This window comes from Heloderma suspectum, chromosome 13 (assembly GCF_057233095.1).
Source record: "Heloderma suspectum isolate Gila_16-S chromosome 13, 16-S_ref, whole genome shotgun sequence".
Classification (NCBI taxonomy): domain Eukaryota; kingdom Metazoa; phylum Chordata; class Lepidosauria; order Squamata; family Helodermatidae; genus Heloderma; species Heloderma suspectum.
Genome location: NC_139470.1, coordinates 2,343,417 through 2,358,317, shown reverse-complemented (window position 1 = coordinate 2,358,317; position 14,901 = coordinate 2,343,417). Strand labels below are relative to the sequence as shown.

The 14,901-nt window shown below is 55.9% G+C and overlaps 1 protein-coding gene across 6 annotated transcripts; it reads left to right on the top strand.

Annotated features, from left to right (window-relative positions):
* Positions 1–4,411: 4,411 nt before the first annotated feature.
* TCHP (trichoplein keratin filament binding) lies at positions 4,412–14,899 on the top strand. Of its 6 annotated transcripts, none has more exons than XM_084820274.1 (13): positions 4,412–4,465; positions 6,000–6,224; positions 7,222–7,432; positions 8,841–8,897; positions 9,663–9,731; positions 9,881–10,054; positions 10,976–11,088; positions 11,618–11,684; positions 12,127–12,299; positions 12,846–12,927; positions 13,010–13,195; positions 13,834–14,055; positions 14,380–14,899. In XM_084820274.1, exons 2-13 carry the CDS (start codon positions 6,034–6,036, stop codon positions 14,422–14,424), a joined length of 1,590 nt encoding a protein of 529 aa, XP_084676400.1. In that variant the 5' UTR covers positions 4,412–4,465; positions 6,000–6,033; the 3' UTR covers positions 14,425–14,899. The 6 variants fall into 6 exon arrangements, with proteins under 6 accessions (XP_084676400.1, XP_084676402.1, XP_084676398.1 ...); XM_084820276.1 differs by having other exon boundaries at positions 4,412–4,556; positions 13,834–13,977; XM_084820272.1 differs by having other exon boundaries at positions 4,412–4,556.
* Positions 14,900–14,901: the final 2 nt, after the last annotated feature.

Here is a 14,901-nt window from a genome sequence, read left to right as displayed (position 1 = left end):
GATGTCTCAGGCAGGAAGACTTACTCGCCGAGTAGACATGGCTACTCACCGGGAAGGGGGGCATCTTGGTTCAGGCCCAGGCAGCAGGATCCTTGTTTTAAAGGAGGCTCAAGAATGGTGGTGGTTGGCCAGGATTATCCAATGGGACCGCATTGCTCAGGGGCAGTCTGTTTCCAAACTAGACTCCGAAGGCTAGTAACGTGGGAAGGCTGAGCGGTTGGCCTTCTGCCCCTGCTTACGGGCTTCTTGGAGGCATCAGTCTGGCATGCGGGCCAATAAGCCCTACTTAAGGCTGGGGGAACTCTTTTATTTTTAGAAAGCTGTATTTTCATATACATTTCACATGTGTTAACTGAAATTGATACATTCAATCATGTCGACATATTTTTCATTTTCTTTTATGGCTTTGTTTTGCAGTTGACATTTACAATAGAACAAAGTGATTTTAAAAAATGAGGACAGAGAGATACAGTTGCATGCAGCACACCCTCTAATTGGAGTTAGGGTCTTCCTGCGTGGGATTAATATCCTGGCACTGGTGTGCTGGGATTGGGTTCTGAGTTGCAGCACACCCTGTCCTCTGTTGTAGCGATATAGATGTGGCGATGTGGGCAAGGCTTTTAAAATATTTTCCCCTTTTGTTGAAGTCAATGGGAGGAAAATGCCTTGCCCCACATCTGGGGCTGGTGTAAAACTCCACCATCAGCAGGGCTGCCCAGTTCACCAGCAGCAACTTTTTAGTGGATCAAAATGTTTTAAGTGGAATCAAATGATCGACTAAGTGTGTGATGGTGGTGGTTATTAGCTAGGAGGTTTTCTATTCATTATTTTATTTATGTAAAATATTTCTGGCCTGCCATTTGGGGCAGGAGCCCCCCAAAGTGGTTTACAGCCATCGCATTTATTATAATAATTTTTAAAAGCACAAAATAGCAAACATGAAAATGACAAACAGCAGCAGAAAACATCTGGCCTAGACAGAAGAAGGCAGAGGAGGATGGGACAGGAAGAAAGTGAGGACAATGAGGTTGATCCAGGTCAGACATGAATAAGAACCTTGAGAACAGATTTCCCCGAATCTGGGGCCCTCCAGAAGGTTTGAGCTTCAACTCCTATCAGCACCAGCCAGCACAGGCAATGGTCAGGAATGCTGGGAGTTGTAGTCCAAAACTTCTGGAGGGCACCACATTGTGGAAGGCTGTTCTAGAGAGCTTGTAAAATCTCATTCATCAGAAGGTTTTGGCCTGGTGCTTTTCTAGGCAATGAGGAATGTTGGACTCTGGTCCTTTTGGGAACAGTTTGCTCTAGTCTGGGTGGGGACTTTCTGTAGGTCAGGGTGAGAGACATGCACTCTGCATGTGCTCAGAGGCACTTTAACCTCTTCTTCCCTTAAAGGTCAGGTAAAGCAGGAGGTAGGGGACCCATGACCTACCATATGCAGTTGAGCTACAACTCCCATCATCCCTGACCTTGCTGTCTGGTTGATGGGAGTTAGAGTCCAACAACATCCAGAAGGCTGCAGGTTGCTCACCCTTGATACAAAGCAAACACTGGGTTCACACAATCATGGAGGGGCAAATAAGGCACAGTGGCTGATTTCCCCCACCGTGTATGCTGGTCACATGCCAGGGGGATTTGCAAATTACCCTTGCCAGTGAGGCTTGTCATGTCATCTGCACCTGGTGAGGGTGGCTTGTTGCCATGGTTGCTCCCCCCCCCCCGGATTGTCATCAGACAGAAGCGATGAAGCTGGGCACAAATGAAGCAATCTTTCCACAAACAGGCCAGATGGTTACTTTGGGTTGAGGTGAGGGTGAGTTCTAAGAGATGAGGCCCAAAGCTTCTCAAAAATGTTCGCGATCTAGGCCGCCTGATTATACCTAGATGATGTGTTCTGCCCCCCCCCCCCCAGCAAATCTCAGGAATTATTCCTTTACAGTGGTGTAGTGCTCAATTTTGGAGTGCAGGCACTCATCCTGACATTCCCCATAGCTATCTGGCCCCAAGGAGACTCCAAAAATGCAGGCAAGTCCCTTGATCCATATCAAGAAGCCACTTGTCACAGTTTTTATCTCTATCACTTTTGTAAAGCTAATGAGTCTTACTTGTGCATCCGCTGGAATTGCGGGGGGCAAAGCTCCATAGTTCGTAGCTCGAATTCATGCGCGCAGTATGCAGCACAACACACCTGTGCGCTTTCCTCATGTGTGCAAAAAATTCCGCGAAAGAATCCAGAAGCAGAAGCCTCAGTAAAGGTGTGGGTTAAAAGCTTCATGTAGAAAAGCCCTAAGTTAAAGTGAACTCAGGCAGGGGCTGATGCCAAGTGGCCCAGGATGGGAAGTCAGTGATCGCCATAGTCACAGTCAGCGAGGGGCGCTTCAGGAGGCAGGGGCTCCCCCAGGCTCCCAAGCCGAAGCCCTCCCCGCCCCTTCCAGGCCCACGTTCTGCCAGGTGCGTTGCAGCCACTCTCAGCTGAGCTGCACGCAAACCCACCCCAGGTCCAATTTACTGACCTCCCCTGGCCGGGCTCGCCTGCCCGTGTGGCGGGGGATCGGGGAGTAGAGACAGATGGGGCAGGCCTGTTGCCGCTCTCAGAACGGAGCTGCTCTGGCATGGAGGGGCCTGGTCATGCTCCGAGCTGTTTGCCTTACGAGGAGGTGCTCTAGTTGCCCAGCTGAAACTCGAGGACATCCCCCCTCCCCTGCCTACTTTACTGGCCTCCTGTCCTGAGCCCGGCCTGTGTGGCTGGACACTAGGCGTAGAGACAGATGGGGAAAGCGCAGCACATGCAGCTGCTGCCGCTGCTCTCAAAACGATGTCATACCGGAATGGAGTGGGGGGCAGTTGCACCCTCTTGCCCCTGTGAGCAGATGCCCACGCATGCAAGGCCAAGCCAGCCCAAACGACTTTGCATCGCAACAGGGGGCAACACCTTGTTGCTGGGAAAATCCACGTCTCCCCAGCTGCTGTGAGGATGGCAGCTGCAGAATCCTGAGGGGCTGGCAGATGAAGTCTGCATCCCTGCTAACCATGAGGCCCTGGCACCTTGGCCCTGCGTGTCCGGCTCCACCTCAGCCCTGTTCTCTTCACTCCCTCAGCGTGAGAAGAAAGACCTTGCGCATGGCAGCCTACAGATTTCTTGGAGTAATTTGCATTAGTTTCATTCATATCTAATCCACTCGGCAGTTTACAAAAGCGTTGCACAAAGAGCTGTGTTAATGTTTCACTTTATTCTTCTTTCTGGGGTGTTTGCATGCATGCCTGCAATTCACCCATGATGCAGTTTTTCTGCCCTATATTTCTTCCCTCCTTTCCTCCCTCTGCTTTGGCACCACTAGGAGAAAAGGACCACCAGGCAATGCCTACCGAAGCCCAGCATGTTACAGCCTTCAGGGGTCCCAAGGGAGGAGATCTGGCTGATTCTTGTGTAACTGAGACCAAGGTGAGATCAGGGCAGCACCTGGCTTTAAACCTCCTATCCCACCCCTTTCTGGGAAGAAGACAGTGCCAGGGGGGTGGGTGGATTTTTGGCCGAGTTTTATCAACCTGATCTAACAGGATAAACTTGTGTGCTAATGAAGCCATCCGATCTGTATGAAATATTTAGCAATATTAAATGATTCATGCCCACTAGATGACAATACTTCATTAAGGGCCTGGAAGAAAATCACTGTTTCCAGTTCAAATGAGGGATGTTTGGGCATTTGCCACTGAGTTGTGGGCAAATTTTTTTCTCTATGGAGCCATATTTTGGACCTTTAATCCATAGGCAAGGGCTTAATGTGGACCAGGGCTTAAGGTGCAAAACTTTTTTTTTTTTTTTTTATGCTAAGCCTTTTAGCCCGTGTGTGAAATAAATAAATAAAACCTCTGAACATGTGCAGAGTGCAGCTGATGGCCACAGAGTGACAGTTCCCACCACACTCGAAAATTAGGGATAAGACATTTTTCAAAAGTTGTTGTTCTCGTCCCAGGCAGAAGGCAAAAAAGGGAAGGGGAAAAAAAGGCTCAACGCATCAACAGGGCGCGAAATCACAGGGCGCTTTTAAAAAGAGCTATCACATGCCCAGCATGTTTTCTCCGGGGGGCTGGAAGAAAGAAATCCCCTTCCGAAACGCCCCGCAGCGGAACGCGCGGTGATTCAAACGCGGTCGCACAAACCGAGAGCCCAGGGCCTCTGAGCGCGCGGAATGCCGCCCCGCCCCGCCCGAATCCGGCCCCGCCTCGCCCCGCCCCCGGGGCCACGGCGGGCGAGAGGGAACCCGGACGCCGCCTATGCAGACAACGGGGTCCTCTGCTCCGCGTCGTATCTCTGCGTGGATTGTGCCGACCACGCCCCCTCGGGCTGGAGGCGGGAGGAAACGCCGCGCGCGGCCGGAGGGCGCTTGTCCCTCGGCGGCGCCTGTACTCCAGGCCGGAAGCGTTGCCGTGGAGCCGCGCGGCGGCTCCGGAAGGAGCGGAGCCGGTGGGAACTGCGGCGGGGGCGACGGAGGGAGCCGCGGGTCGGCCCGGCGCGGCGGCGGGGGAGCGCCCGGAGCGCAGCGGCGCGCGTGCAGGTGGGCCGTGATCTGGGGGCTGCGCGACTACGCACGGCGTATTGGAGCCTGGGCAGATCGGGCCCCGCGCCGCGCGCCGCCGCCGCCGAGGACGCCGCGCCGCCTGTGTTCATGTTACTCCGGCGTGACGCACGTCGAAGCGCGTCGCGCTGCGGGGCTTGGAAGCGACAGCCCGGTGACGCCGCGCAGGGCCGTGACGTCGCCCCCGAGGCGGGGCTGTCGCTGCCTGGCCCGCCCGGGGCCCTCCGCGCTGCGGCTCCGGCGCCCGCCCGCCCGCCCGCGGCTGGGCGGGGCGGGGCGGGGCGGGGCGGGGGGGGCGCTAGTGCCCGCGTCTGACGGGCCCCGGCGGGGAAGGCCGCTGTCTGCGTCGCCGTGGATTTCCCCGACGTGGTGCCCCCCAGATTCGCCGGACTGCAGGCCCGCCATTCGCCGCGGGAGGAGAAGCGGGGGGCGCCGTCTAAGGCGAGAAGTGCACAGCCGCCCAGGCGCTGTACGAGCGCATTTGTTTCAAGTGAGATGCGCACGATTACACCTTGGGATAAAATGCGAATGTGGCGTTTGTGCAGAGCCCGGCGGTTCGACTGCTACTATTACTTTATTATTTATGGTCTGCCGAGTGCAGACATTGTGGCCAGTGGTTTATCTGTATCAGTTGTGTGGTTCTTAGCATTACTGGTGTTTTTCCTTTGTGACTGTTGGTCTCGTGTTGTTCTTGGACGCCTAAGGCAACGCATGCCATCCACCATTTTTATTGGTACTCGTACCAATAATAATTTTTAAAACTCTGCTGCGCAGTTCATCCAAATGTTTCTAATTGATCCAAGTGATTAAGATGACTAAATGTGGCAATCCTAATGTATCTCTATGGGTAGAGGTGGCTTTCTCTCTTCTGCTGTGGGCTTGCATTACGCAGTTATCTGCTGGATAGCTTTGGAACATGACATGCTAAATAATGCAAGCAATTAGAATGACTTGCAAGGACAGTTTCTGGAGCTTCTGCTTATGGCACTGCTGCTTACCTGTCCACACCCCTGCTAGCTTTCCTCTTCTCTCCTGGTGCACCAAAAAGAACTGGCTTTCTGGATCCAAGCAAAAGTCTGTCTAATCCATCGTCCTTTTTTGGATAAATCCTACCGAATAGATGCCTCCAAAGAAGCCCACCAGCAGGGCAGGCACAGAACAGCCTTTCTCTGCTGTTGCTCTCCAGTAAGTAATACTCAGAGGTAGACTGCCTCTAAGCATGAAGGTTTCCTTAAGTTAATAGCCATGATAACTGTAATCTCTGTGGATCCTTTTCATGGCAGTCTGAGGACCTGGGAAAGACCCCTCCCGGCCTGAGACCGTGGAGAGCTGCCCATCTACTAAATAATAGCCCACCCCACTGGGCTAGGCAGGCTGACAATTTATGTGCCTACATCAGCTGACACTTTCCTTGTCCTTCAGGAGCAAGGGGTGAAGTCCAGAGATTCCAGCTAAGATGGCATTGCCCACAATGCCATCGTTCTGGAGCAGCCACAGCAGGGCCCTCGAGCATCAGATTGTGCGCCACCGAGAGCAGGAGGCCCGCTTTCGGAAGCAGTGGGAGCTCAACAGCCTCTATTTTAAACAGTCTGGGGTCTACAGCTCAAAGCAGGCCCAGTGGAGTTCGCGCCACTCCTATCAGCAAAGGTAAGGATAGGGAAAGGGGGACACAGCACCCCTTCAAGGGTGTGGGGAGGAGCAGCAGCATGAATAGGGCCTGCGGCAGAGGTTTCAGCAGGGTTTGCTCTGAACTCAGCCCGAAGGCCCTAGAAGGGAAGAGGGGGAGGCAAAGCCCCTGACCCTTCTTAACATGCTAAGGGAAAACTATCTGCTCAAGACCACACCATGGCCTGGTTCACACATAACACTAACCCATGGTTTATTTAACCCAGAGTTCGTTGCCCTACCCAGAGTTTGTCTGGCAGATGCTTGAACAAATCGTAGTTTGTTTTCTCAGTCCCTGGGTTGTTTGTTTCCCTCCACCTTTGCCTGCTCCCTCCCTGTATTCCAAATGCCTTTGCGGGTCTCTAGTGCTGGCATGTAGAGCAGCAGGGTTTTTGTCCTGCTCTTGACCACCATCTCTGTAGCCTGGTGAATCAACCCATGAACCACGCGGTTCTGGGCTCACATGTAATGACAAGCCATGGTTTAAGCAACCCAAGAGTTTACAACCCAACCACAAGCCATGGGTTCTCTTTCTGGGTTGTTCATGGTTAACGAACCATGGTTTGTTAGTGTGGCTAGGTTCAGCTTGCCTGCCAGAATTCAACAACTTATACTGTGGCTTAGCATTATCTGCGAACCAGGCCTGCGAGTCCATGGTCTTGACAGATGTCCCATTCAGTTGAAACACACTAAAAACAGTGACATCATGAGTGAAATCTGAAAGAGGCTCAGATCTTGACTATTCTCTGGGGAAGAGACCGCCATGGTTGGAAGAGCCTCTCTGCCTGTGGTGGGAGCCCCAACGACAGCGTTGGGCACTCTGTCGATTGTGGGAAACGGAGTGGGACGGATCTGGAGAGGGATAGGAAGGGTTGGGATGTTTTCAGAAGCTCAACTTCAAAGAAGTATCTCCGCTCTGCCTTCAGACTCAGGACTAGCGGGATACCAACTGTCTCTTGCCTTTTTGCACCTTTGCTAGTATGAATGCTTATCACTGTGAGAAGCTAAAGGAAGAGAAACGGATCAGCTTGGAGCGGAGGCGCAAGCAACTTCAGGCACTGCTTTTCGAGGAGCGCGAGATGCTGGCAGCAGAGCTGCAGGAGCTGCGGCTGAACAAGGATGCAGACCTGAGCAAAATGCAGCAGAAGAATGAAGACCTGAAGTCTGCCAGGGAGGAGCGGAGAAAGCAGGTCCATCCAGAAGGAAGCCTCTTTTCTCCTTTACTCACACAGAAGGAAAAGAGACGTGTCCTTTGCCAGGGTCTTAAATAGGAGAGTTTGGAGGCTCCTTTGTCTGGGTCTCCAACTCGGCACTGTTTGAGAGAGCCAGAGCATTAACTGCTGTGTCAGATTTATGGGAGGGTATTAGGGGGTATTGCCAGAGGCACTAAAATGCTTAGAGGAGTGCCAAAAGGTGATCGTAGCCATAGGAGATGTAAGCCTGCTGTTACAAAGCATTCCTGGGTGAAATCGGCTTTGGCCCTCCAGGAAGAGGCTGAGAATTTCCAGTGATCAGGAAGGGGGGACTTGGTATCTGCTGGTGAATCTCCACCTCCTCCACAGGTGGCCCACATTTTATTTATTTATATACACACAAGGAGGGGACTGGACAAATTCGTGGAGGGGGAGGAGGCTACTAGTCCTGATGGCTCTATGCTACCTCCAGTAACAGAGGCAGTATGCCTATGTACACCAGTTGCTGGGGAACATGGGCAGGCGGGTGCTGTTGCACTCAGGTCCTGCTTGTGGGCTTCCTATTCGAGCAGCTAGTTGGCCACTGTGTGAACAGAATGCTGAACTAGACGGACCCTTGGTCTGGTCCAGCACAGCTCTTCTTATGTTCATTTTTTAAGCCTAATTTTTCGCTGTGGGGGTGAGGGTTGTCATGTGCAGTCGGGGCAGGTTCAGTTCCTCCCCCATACATACACACTGCAATTAGAACTGGAAAAAAGCTTCCCATTGGCTCCAGTGGAAGGGGTTTCTTTTTCAAAACCTAGCTGTTGTCTGGAGACTGGACTGGGGCGAGGAGTCTGCGGGCTGGTTGGGTAGGCCCCACAGGCTGTATTCCACACTCGTGCTGTAACATTTTTGCTGTTCTGAGCATGAATTATCTTTATAGAGGGGCTCTCTCGGTTAGCCAGATGTTCATAATGGAACCTTTCAGCTGAAAAGAGGGAGACAGACCCACCCTCGGCTGAGCTTCAGTTGGTTTCCTAACCTTGTTCCTGCAGCAAGTACGCTGGCCGGTGGCAAGCCCAGACCTGTCCATCTTGGGAGGAAAGAGAAGAGGGCTGCCCTGGCTCCTCCCTTCTCCTGGGGTAGATTTTCAAACATCCCAGAGACAGCTGTAGCAACAGCTGAAGCTTGACACCCAGCCGGTTTGGTGCTAGAGGCCACAGTCCCATTTCCTGACTGTTCCGAGAGCCTTGGGTCAGATCGTGCAAATGCTACTCTCTGTTCTCCTTCCACCCCTCCTACTTACCCAGTTAAGATGCATTCCCAAGGGGGCTGCGCAGTTCCTGTGAAGGCCCTTTGTGGGCAGTTGCAGCTGAGAGCTTGAGTCTTTTCAGGAAGGTTCCCATTTCTGCTTGGTTAACAGATTGCTGAAGATCGTCTGTACGAATGCTGGAAGAACAACAGTGTGAAGCTCCGGGAGGTGAGAAACAACCCTTTTGCTGGGTGGGTTGTATGGACAGGAGCCAGTGTGCCGTTCCCCTTGAGAGTGTGTGTTAAACACGCACAAAACATAACTCTGCTTCTGCACAGTCTGTCAGGTGGCCAATGAGCTTTCTGTTGCAGGAGAACCCAGGTGGGACAAGCTTCAGGGCAGAGGGACCTCTAGTGGCCCCCTCCTCAGGCAGGCCCTGACGGGATGACCTGGCAGTGTTGGGCAACAGCAGCACTCCCAGTAGCACCAGGCCTTCGACAATGCCCCTGGCGTGCTGTCTCCTTGGGACATTGTGGGACATTAATGCCCCTGGCGTGCTGTCTCCTTGGGACATTGTGGGACATTAATGCCCCTGGCGTGCTGTCTCCTTGGGACATTGTGGGACATTAATGCCTCTGGCGTGCTGTCTCCTTGGGACATTGTGGGACATTGAAATGGCGGCTAGAGCCCACCGTGTGGCGCTGCTTGGAACGTTGGGCTCGGAATACCCTTTTTAAGGTGAGGCTGGCTGAGAGCAAGCTGCGGGCCCTGCCAAGGCGCTTGGGCCCTGACCCCCTGGATCCATGCTTCTCTGTCTCACGGCGGGCTGAATGCTGGCCCCTTTCCCCCAGCTCAGGCCTTGGCACAGGGAGGCATTGCTGGCTACTCACTCCCAGCTGCCTGTCCCCTCTTAGCAAATTTCCCAGCACCAAAGGATTGGGCAGCAGCATACACAGGCCAGTCCACTGACTTTCCCCGTGCTCCTTTCTTCAGGTTGGGTCTGAGCTGCACAAGAAACACGTGGTGGAGGCTTGGGGGGATCAGCTGAGCCAAAAGCACCAGGTAGGCAGGCCTCTTGCTCAACCGTGGAGAACCATCCGGCACCTCCATAGGGCTGCCCTGGCTGACTCTCCACTGCGTGTTCTTCTGCGTTTGCGAGGCAAAAGGGGAGCCCTCGAGGAGGCTAATGCATCTGCCTGGTCCCAATCCAGCGAGAAGCAACCGAGCGGGAAGAGACAATCCGCTCAGAAAACAAATACGAGGCAGCCCGGAGGGAAGCGCTGGAGAGGCTGAACGAGCAGGAGGAGAGGAGGAAGCAGGAAGAGAAGCGGCAGGCGGAGTTCCTGCGGCAGCAGATGGAGGAGCTCCGGCTGCGCGAGGGAGAGGTAGGCGCTGTGGGCTCTGGGCAGGTCGAGCTCCCCCTTCACCAGGCCTCGCAAGAAGGCGGGAGGGGGCTGCGTGTGCCTGACGCCGACTCCAGAGCGGGTGGCCAGATGGGCCCAGCGCGCAAAGGAGCACACGCTCTGCTTCCCCCGCTGTCCTAGTTCTCTTTGGGGCAGCCCAGGTGCCCCTGGCGAAGGGCCGGAAGGCCCCAGAGGAGACAAAAACTGGAGCACCTGCTCCTGCCGGCAGGGGAGGTCTTTAGTCCAGACCTTTCCCCCTGCTTCCTCCACAGCTCTGGCAAGGGGAAGGCCTTGTGTGTGGTCCCCAGGGCGGGCGGACTTCCAGGACTGCCCTCTGGTGCTTCCTTCTCAGAGTGGCCCTTGGGGCCTATGAATGTACTAGAAAACAGGGGAAGGGAATCCTGTGGCCCTCCAAGATGCTGTTGCACTGTAACTCCCATCATCCCCAACCATTGGCCACACTGGCTGGGGCTGATAGGCATTGAATTTCAGCAACATCCTTGTGGCTGTATCGGTTCCCCACCTGTGGACTACAATAAACGTTGCAAGATTACTTTTATACTTTGTGCGTTCAACCCAGTTGTCGCCATTTCACTGCACAACTGCAGTGGCCAGTTCATGCAGGATGACAGAGAGCAGCCTGCAGCCTGGCTGCAGGCGAGGGCTGTCTGTTGGCCATTGGGGGCACACGGTTCAAGGCTGCTTCTCACACCACTGGACAGCTGCGAGAGCTCAGCAGCTGCTGCTCTGGCTTGGGATGTCCTTGAGCACTCCTCCTGCCACGTCCGGGACAGCTCCTGCATCCCCTTTCCCAAACAGTCCCTGCTGTGCGGCTTTCTCTCCTGGCCATGCAAGCTTTGCTGGGGAAACTGAAGGGTTCTGGGTCCTTCGTCTTCTTCTCAGGCCACAAAGCTGAAGAAGGAAGAAGAGAACCTGCTGAAGCAGCGCTGGGCGCTGGAAGCCCTGGAGGCGGAGCGGAAGCGCCAGGAGCAGGACAGGAAGAAGACTGCGCTCGGGTGGGGACGGGGCGCTCGTGAGGAGGGGGCGATCCCCAGGGGTGGGCCAGGAGGGCCCCTTGCCCCTTCTGCCTCCTTCCATTGAGCCCCCTCTCCCTGCAAAAGGGGGATCGGGATGTGGCCGTGGCGGCCCACTAGGGAACGTGGATACTTTCCCACTGATGTGTAGGAAGAGGGGGGCCCCACAAATGAGAGGCTCCTGGAAGGGAAGAGCGCGTTGGCTGTTGGGAGGTACAGAAGTCGAATCATGCATGCACCTGCTGTCTCGTCAGCCCTGGCTTAATCCCATACACCTAACCACAGGGTTGCAGTTACTGTGAGGCACTTTGCGCATGGGCAGGTGTGCTCTTTGTGTGCCAGGAGCTGAGCCTTGGCTCCATACCTGAGCCCTTACACCACCTGGAGCCACTCGAAAGGCCCGCCACCAGCTGGGGGCCACTGAGCTTGGGGCTTCCCATCCCCCCGCTTCTTTTCTCTGGCTCTTCCGGCGAAAGACGGTGGGGCTTCTTTGCTCCTCTTCTCTTCCCAGGCGCTTCCTGAAGCACCAGTATCACGCCCAGCTGAAGAGACGGGCTCAGCAGATCCAGGAAGAACTGGTAAGCTGGTCCCACCAGGGGGCTTACGGCTTCGAAAAGAGAGCGGCTGAAGGCGGGCTAGGTGTCCTGCTCCTTCATCCCCGGGGCGGTTAGTGCCTGTGGTCAGAGCCACTCACCTTCATTCCCTCGCCCAGCCCCAAACCCTAGCACGTTTCCAAAGCTAGCAACACTGGAGACCCCCCCCCGCCCCGTTCCTGTGATCTGTACTGGGCAGCCCCCGAATGCCATCCAGCCCATAAGGCCACTACCCCGCCGTGCTCTCCCTGCTGCCTGTGGGGCAGGGCCTGTGCTCGGCATGCAGAAGATGTCAGGTCCAGCCCCGGCAGCACTAGTTCCAAGGGTCTTGGGTGGCAGGGTTGGCAGAGGCCCTTCCCTGCCGCTCTCCGTACCGGGCAGCAGGTTTGGCCCACGTCTCAGGGAGCGTCCTCTACCCCCCCTCCAGGAGAAGGACAGGCAGATCCTTCTGGCTCTGACGGAGAAGGAGGGCGAGGACCAGCGCCTGCAGTCTGCCCGGCGGGAGCAAGCTATGGCCGCTGTGGCCTGGATGAAGGAGGTCATTGAGCAGCAGCTGCAGCTGGAGAGGGAGCGTGAGGCGGAGCTGGAGACCGTCTTCAGGTGACGGGAGGGGTCTGTACCAGTCTGGTGGTGGAGGAAGTGCGGTGGCACACGGTGCCAGCGCGCCCTTCCTTGGCCCCATCCCTGAGAAGGGGGCTTCTGGGTGTGGCTGAGGCAAAGGCATCAGACTGTGATGCCCTTCCTTCCTTCCTTCCTTCCTTCCTTCCTTCCTTCCTTCCTGGCTGGCTGGCTGGCTGGCTGGCAGGCAGCCAGGGGAGTGGCAGTCCGGCCCTTGTGGAGGGCACCAGGCTGGGGAAGGCTGCTCTTGGCGCATGCTCTGCGGAACGGCGGGCCTGTCCTCTCATCCGCCCCATTAGCAGCTCTTGCTGCAGCATGTGCCAAAGCCGTTGCCGAGCCCGTCGGAGCACCCTGGAGGTCAGGCGCACCCTCTGGGGAGGGGCTCTTGGCTTCTTGGTTCACAGCAGCCTCCCCTGCTGTGGAGGATGGGGTGCCACACAGGGCCTGGGCCAGCTGCTCTGGGGCTCTGCCTTGTCCCTCTGCAGCACCGCAGCCGTTATCTGCGACGTTCTCTCTTTCCCGCCCCAGGGAGGAAGCCAAGCAGGTGTGGGAGAAGCGAGAACAAGAGTGGGAGAGAGAGCGGAAGGCCCGGGACAGACTCATGGCAGAGGTGAGTGGGGCCTCCTTGGAGAAACTGCGCCTGGGCCTGTCCCTCTGTTCGTGCTCTCCATCTTCCTTCCTGCTTCAAGCAGGTCCTGGCAGAGAGAGCACAGCAGATCCAGAGGAGGATGGAGCGGAACCGGCAGGCACAAGAGGAGTCGGTGAAGTGCCGGGAGCAGCTGATCCAGGAGCTTGAAGAGGCCAAGCAGCTGACGCAGCGTGAGAAGGAAGAGGAGGCTGTGCTGAAAACGGCCCGCAGGCGGGAACTGGAGGCCCAGGTAGGGCTCCCCCTTGCCCAGCAGGCCCTGTCCTGCCTGCGTCTGTCAGGGAGGGCTCCAAGGTGGATGGAAAGAATGTAGAGCAAGAGGTCCCAAACCCTCATTGCTGGCAGGCACAGCTTTTCTCCTGGGCGACCCTTTGCTTTTACACTCCAAAGGCATAGAAGGTGGGCAGGTTGTCCTCTTGGTGACAATATTCCTCATACCATCCTTCTCTCTACCCCCCACGATGGCTAGTGGTGGATGGTCAGGCAGAGACAGAGGCAGGAAGTTCAGGTCTGCTAAAAAGCCATGGAAGTGGGTTAAAGGAGAGTCAAGCAGCAGGAGGCACTAAGGCAAGGCTTAAAATTCAGGACCAGCTTCGCTTGAGAGGGTCTGGAAGCCCTTCCAGGCATGGAAAAGAAGGATTGAGGGGGCTGCTTCGGACACGGGGTGTCCAGGGAAGGTTTTGAGAGCTTTCAAAATCAAGGAAGCGGAGAGGTGGTGCGATGGTGTGGCTGCATCAGCCACAGGAGAGGTGGGCTTGCTTAGGTGAAGGCTCTGCCAGCAATATTGCTCGCCTAGAGGAGCTTGTCGTGCTGGAAGTTCTCTTCTCCCTGCTCCCCTGGCCTGACAGTCTCCTTGTGCAAACCGTTCAGCTCACGGAGCGCCAGCTGCAGGAGCAGGAGGAGTTGCAGCGCCAGCGCCAGGAAGAGGCTGAAGCCAGGCAGGAGGAACAGCGCCATGAGGCCCTGGAGCAGCTGGAGGCCAGGCGCATGGTGGAGCGCGGCTATCGCGACAAGGTGGGCCACCGGGCCTTCGGGCCGTCATTCGCTCAGCCTGGCTCTGCACGCGGCCCGTCTGGTGCGGGATCCTCTTCTGTGAGTCTTAAGTTCCCATCAGGCACTTGGGGATGAGGAAGTCGCCTGCCTGCCCCGGGGGGGGGGGGGGGGTAGCAGTCTGCCACGCCTCCTGGCATCTCGGTCCTGACCAAGGAGAAGGTTGGTGCAAGCAGTTGTGCCTGGACCAGTCTCCCGTTTGGGGCCACACTCTGTGACGCCGGCAGCTGCCTTTGCCGTGCCTCATTCACACTTGGCGCAGTTTGATGCTGCTGCTGTCCCAGAGGCAGCATTAGTAGCTGGGGCTGCTTGTTGAGTGCCATGTGTAAATCCTGAAAGAATGCCTCCCCCTCCGTTCTCTTCCAGGGCCACAGCTACCCTAAAGCAGCCTGGACCTCAAGGCGGTGGTGATGAAGAGTGCCCAGCTCCCAGTCAGGGTGGATTCAAGTCTTTCTTGTGGCAGCTGTTTGCCAGTTGCTTCCTGGTGGATTGTGGGGAGTGGTTGTGGACATTTAAAACCCCCAAGAACGGAAGGCCTGCACTTAAAGGTGGCAGGTGTGTGTGTTCCAAGGTGCCATCGCTTCTTCCTTGCCAGCTGGCATAGATGCGCCTCTCAGAGGCAGCGTGCTGGAGCCCGCTTAAAGGAAACAGGTAGCTCCCTTGAGGCCATTGGAGAGACAGAATGGGGGTGGATGTGCCCAACTGGTGAGCAGGAGCCCAGCACCACCTGCTCTCTGCCTGTGGAGGGCACCTTCCCTTCTTCCAGAGAGGGAGCAGGTGCTACCTGGCCCTTGCTGCTGCCTGAGTGGGGCAAAGAGGGCCTAATGGGCACCCCATCTCTGGCCAGATGTTAAAAGGTTGAATAAAACTTTGGTTTGGTCTTTTAGT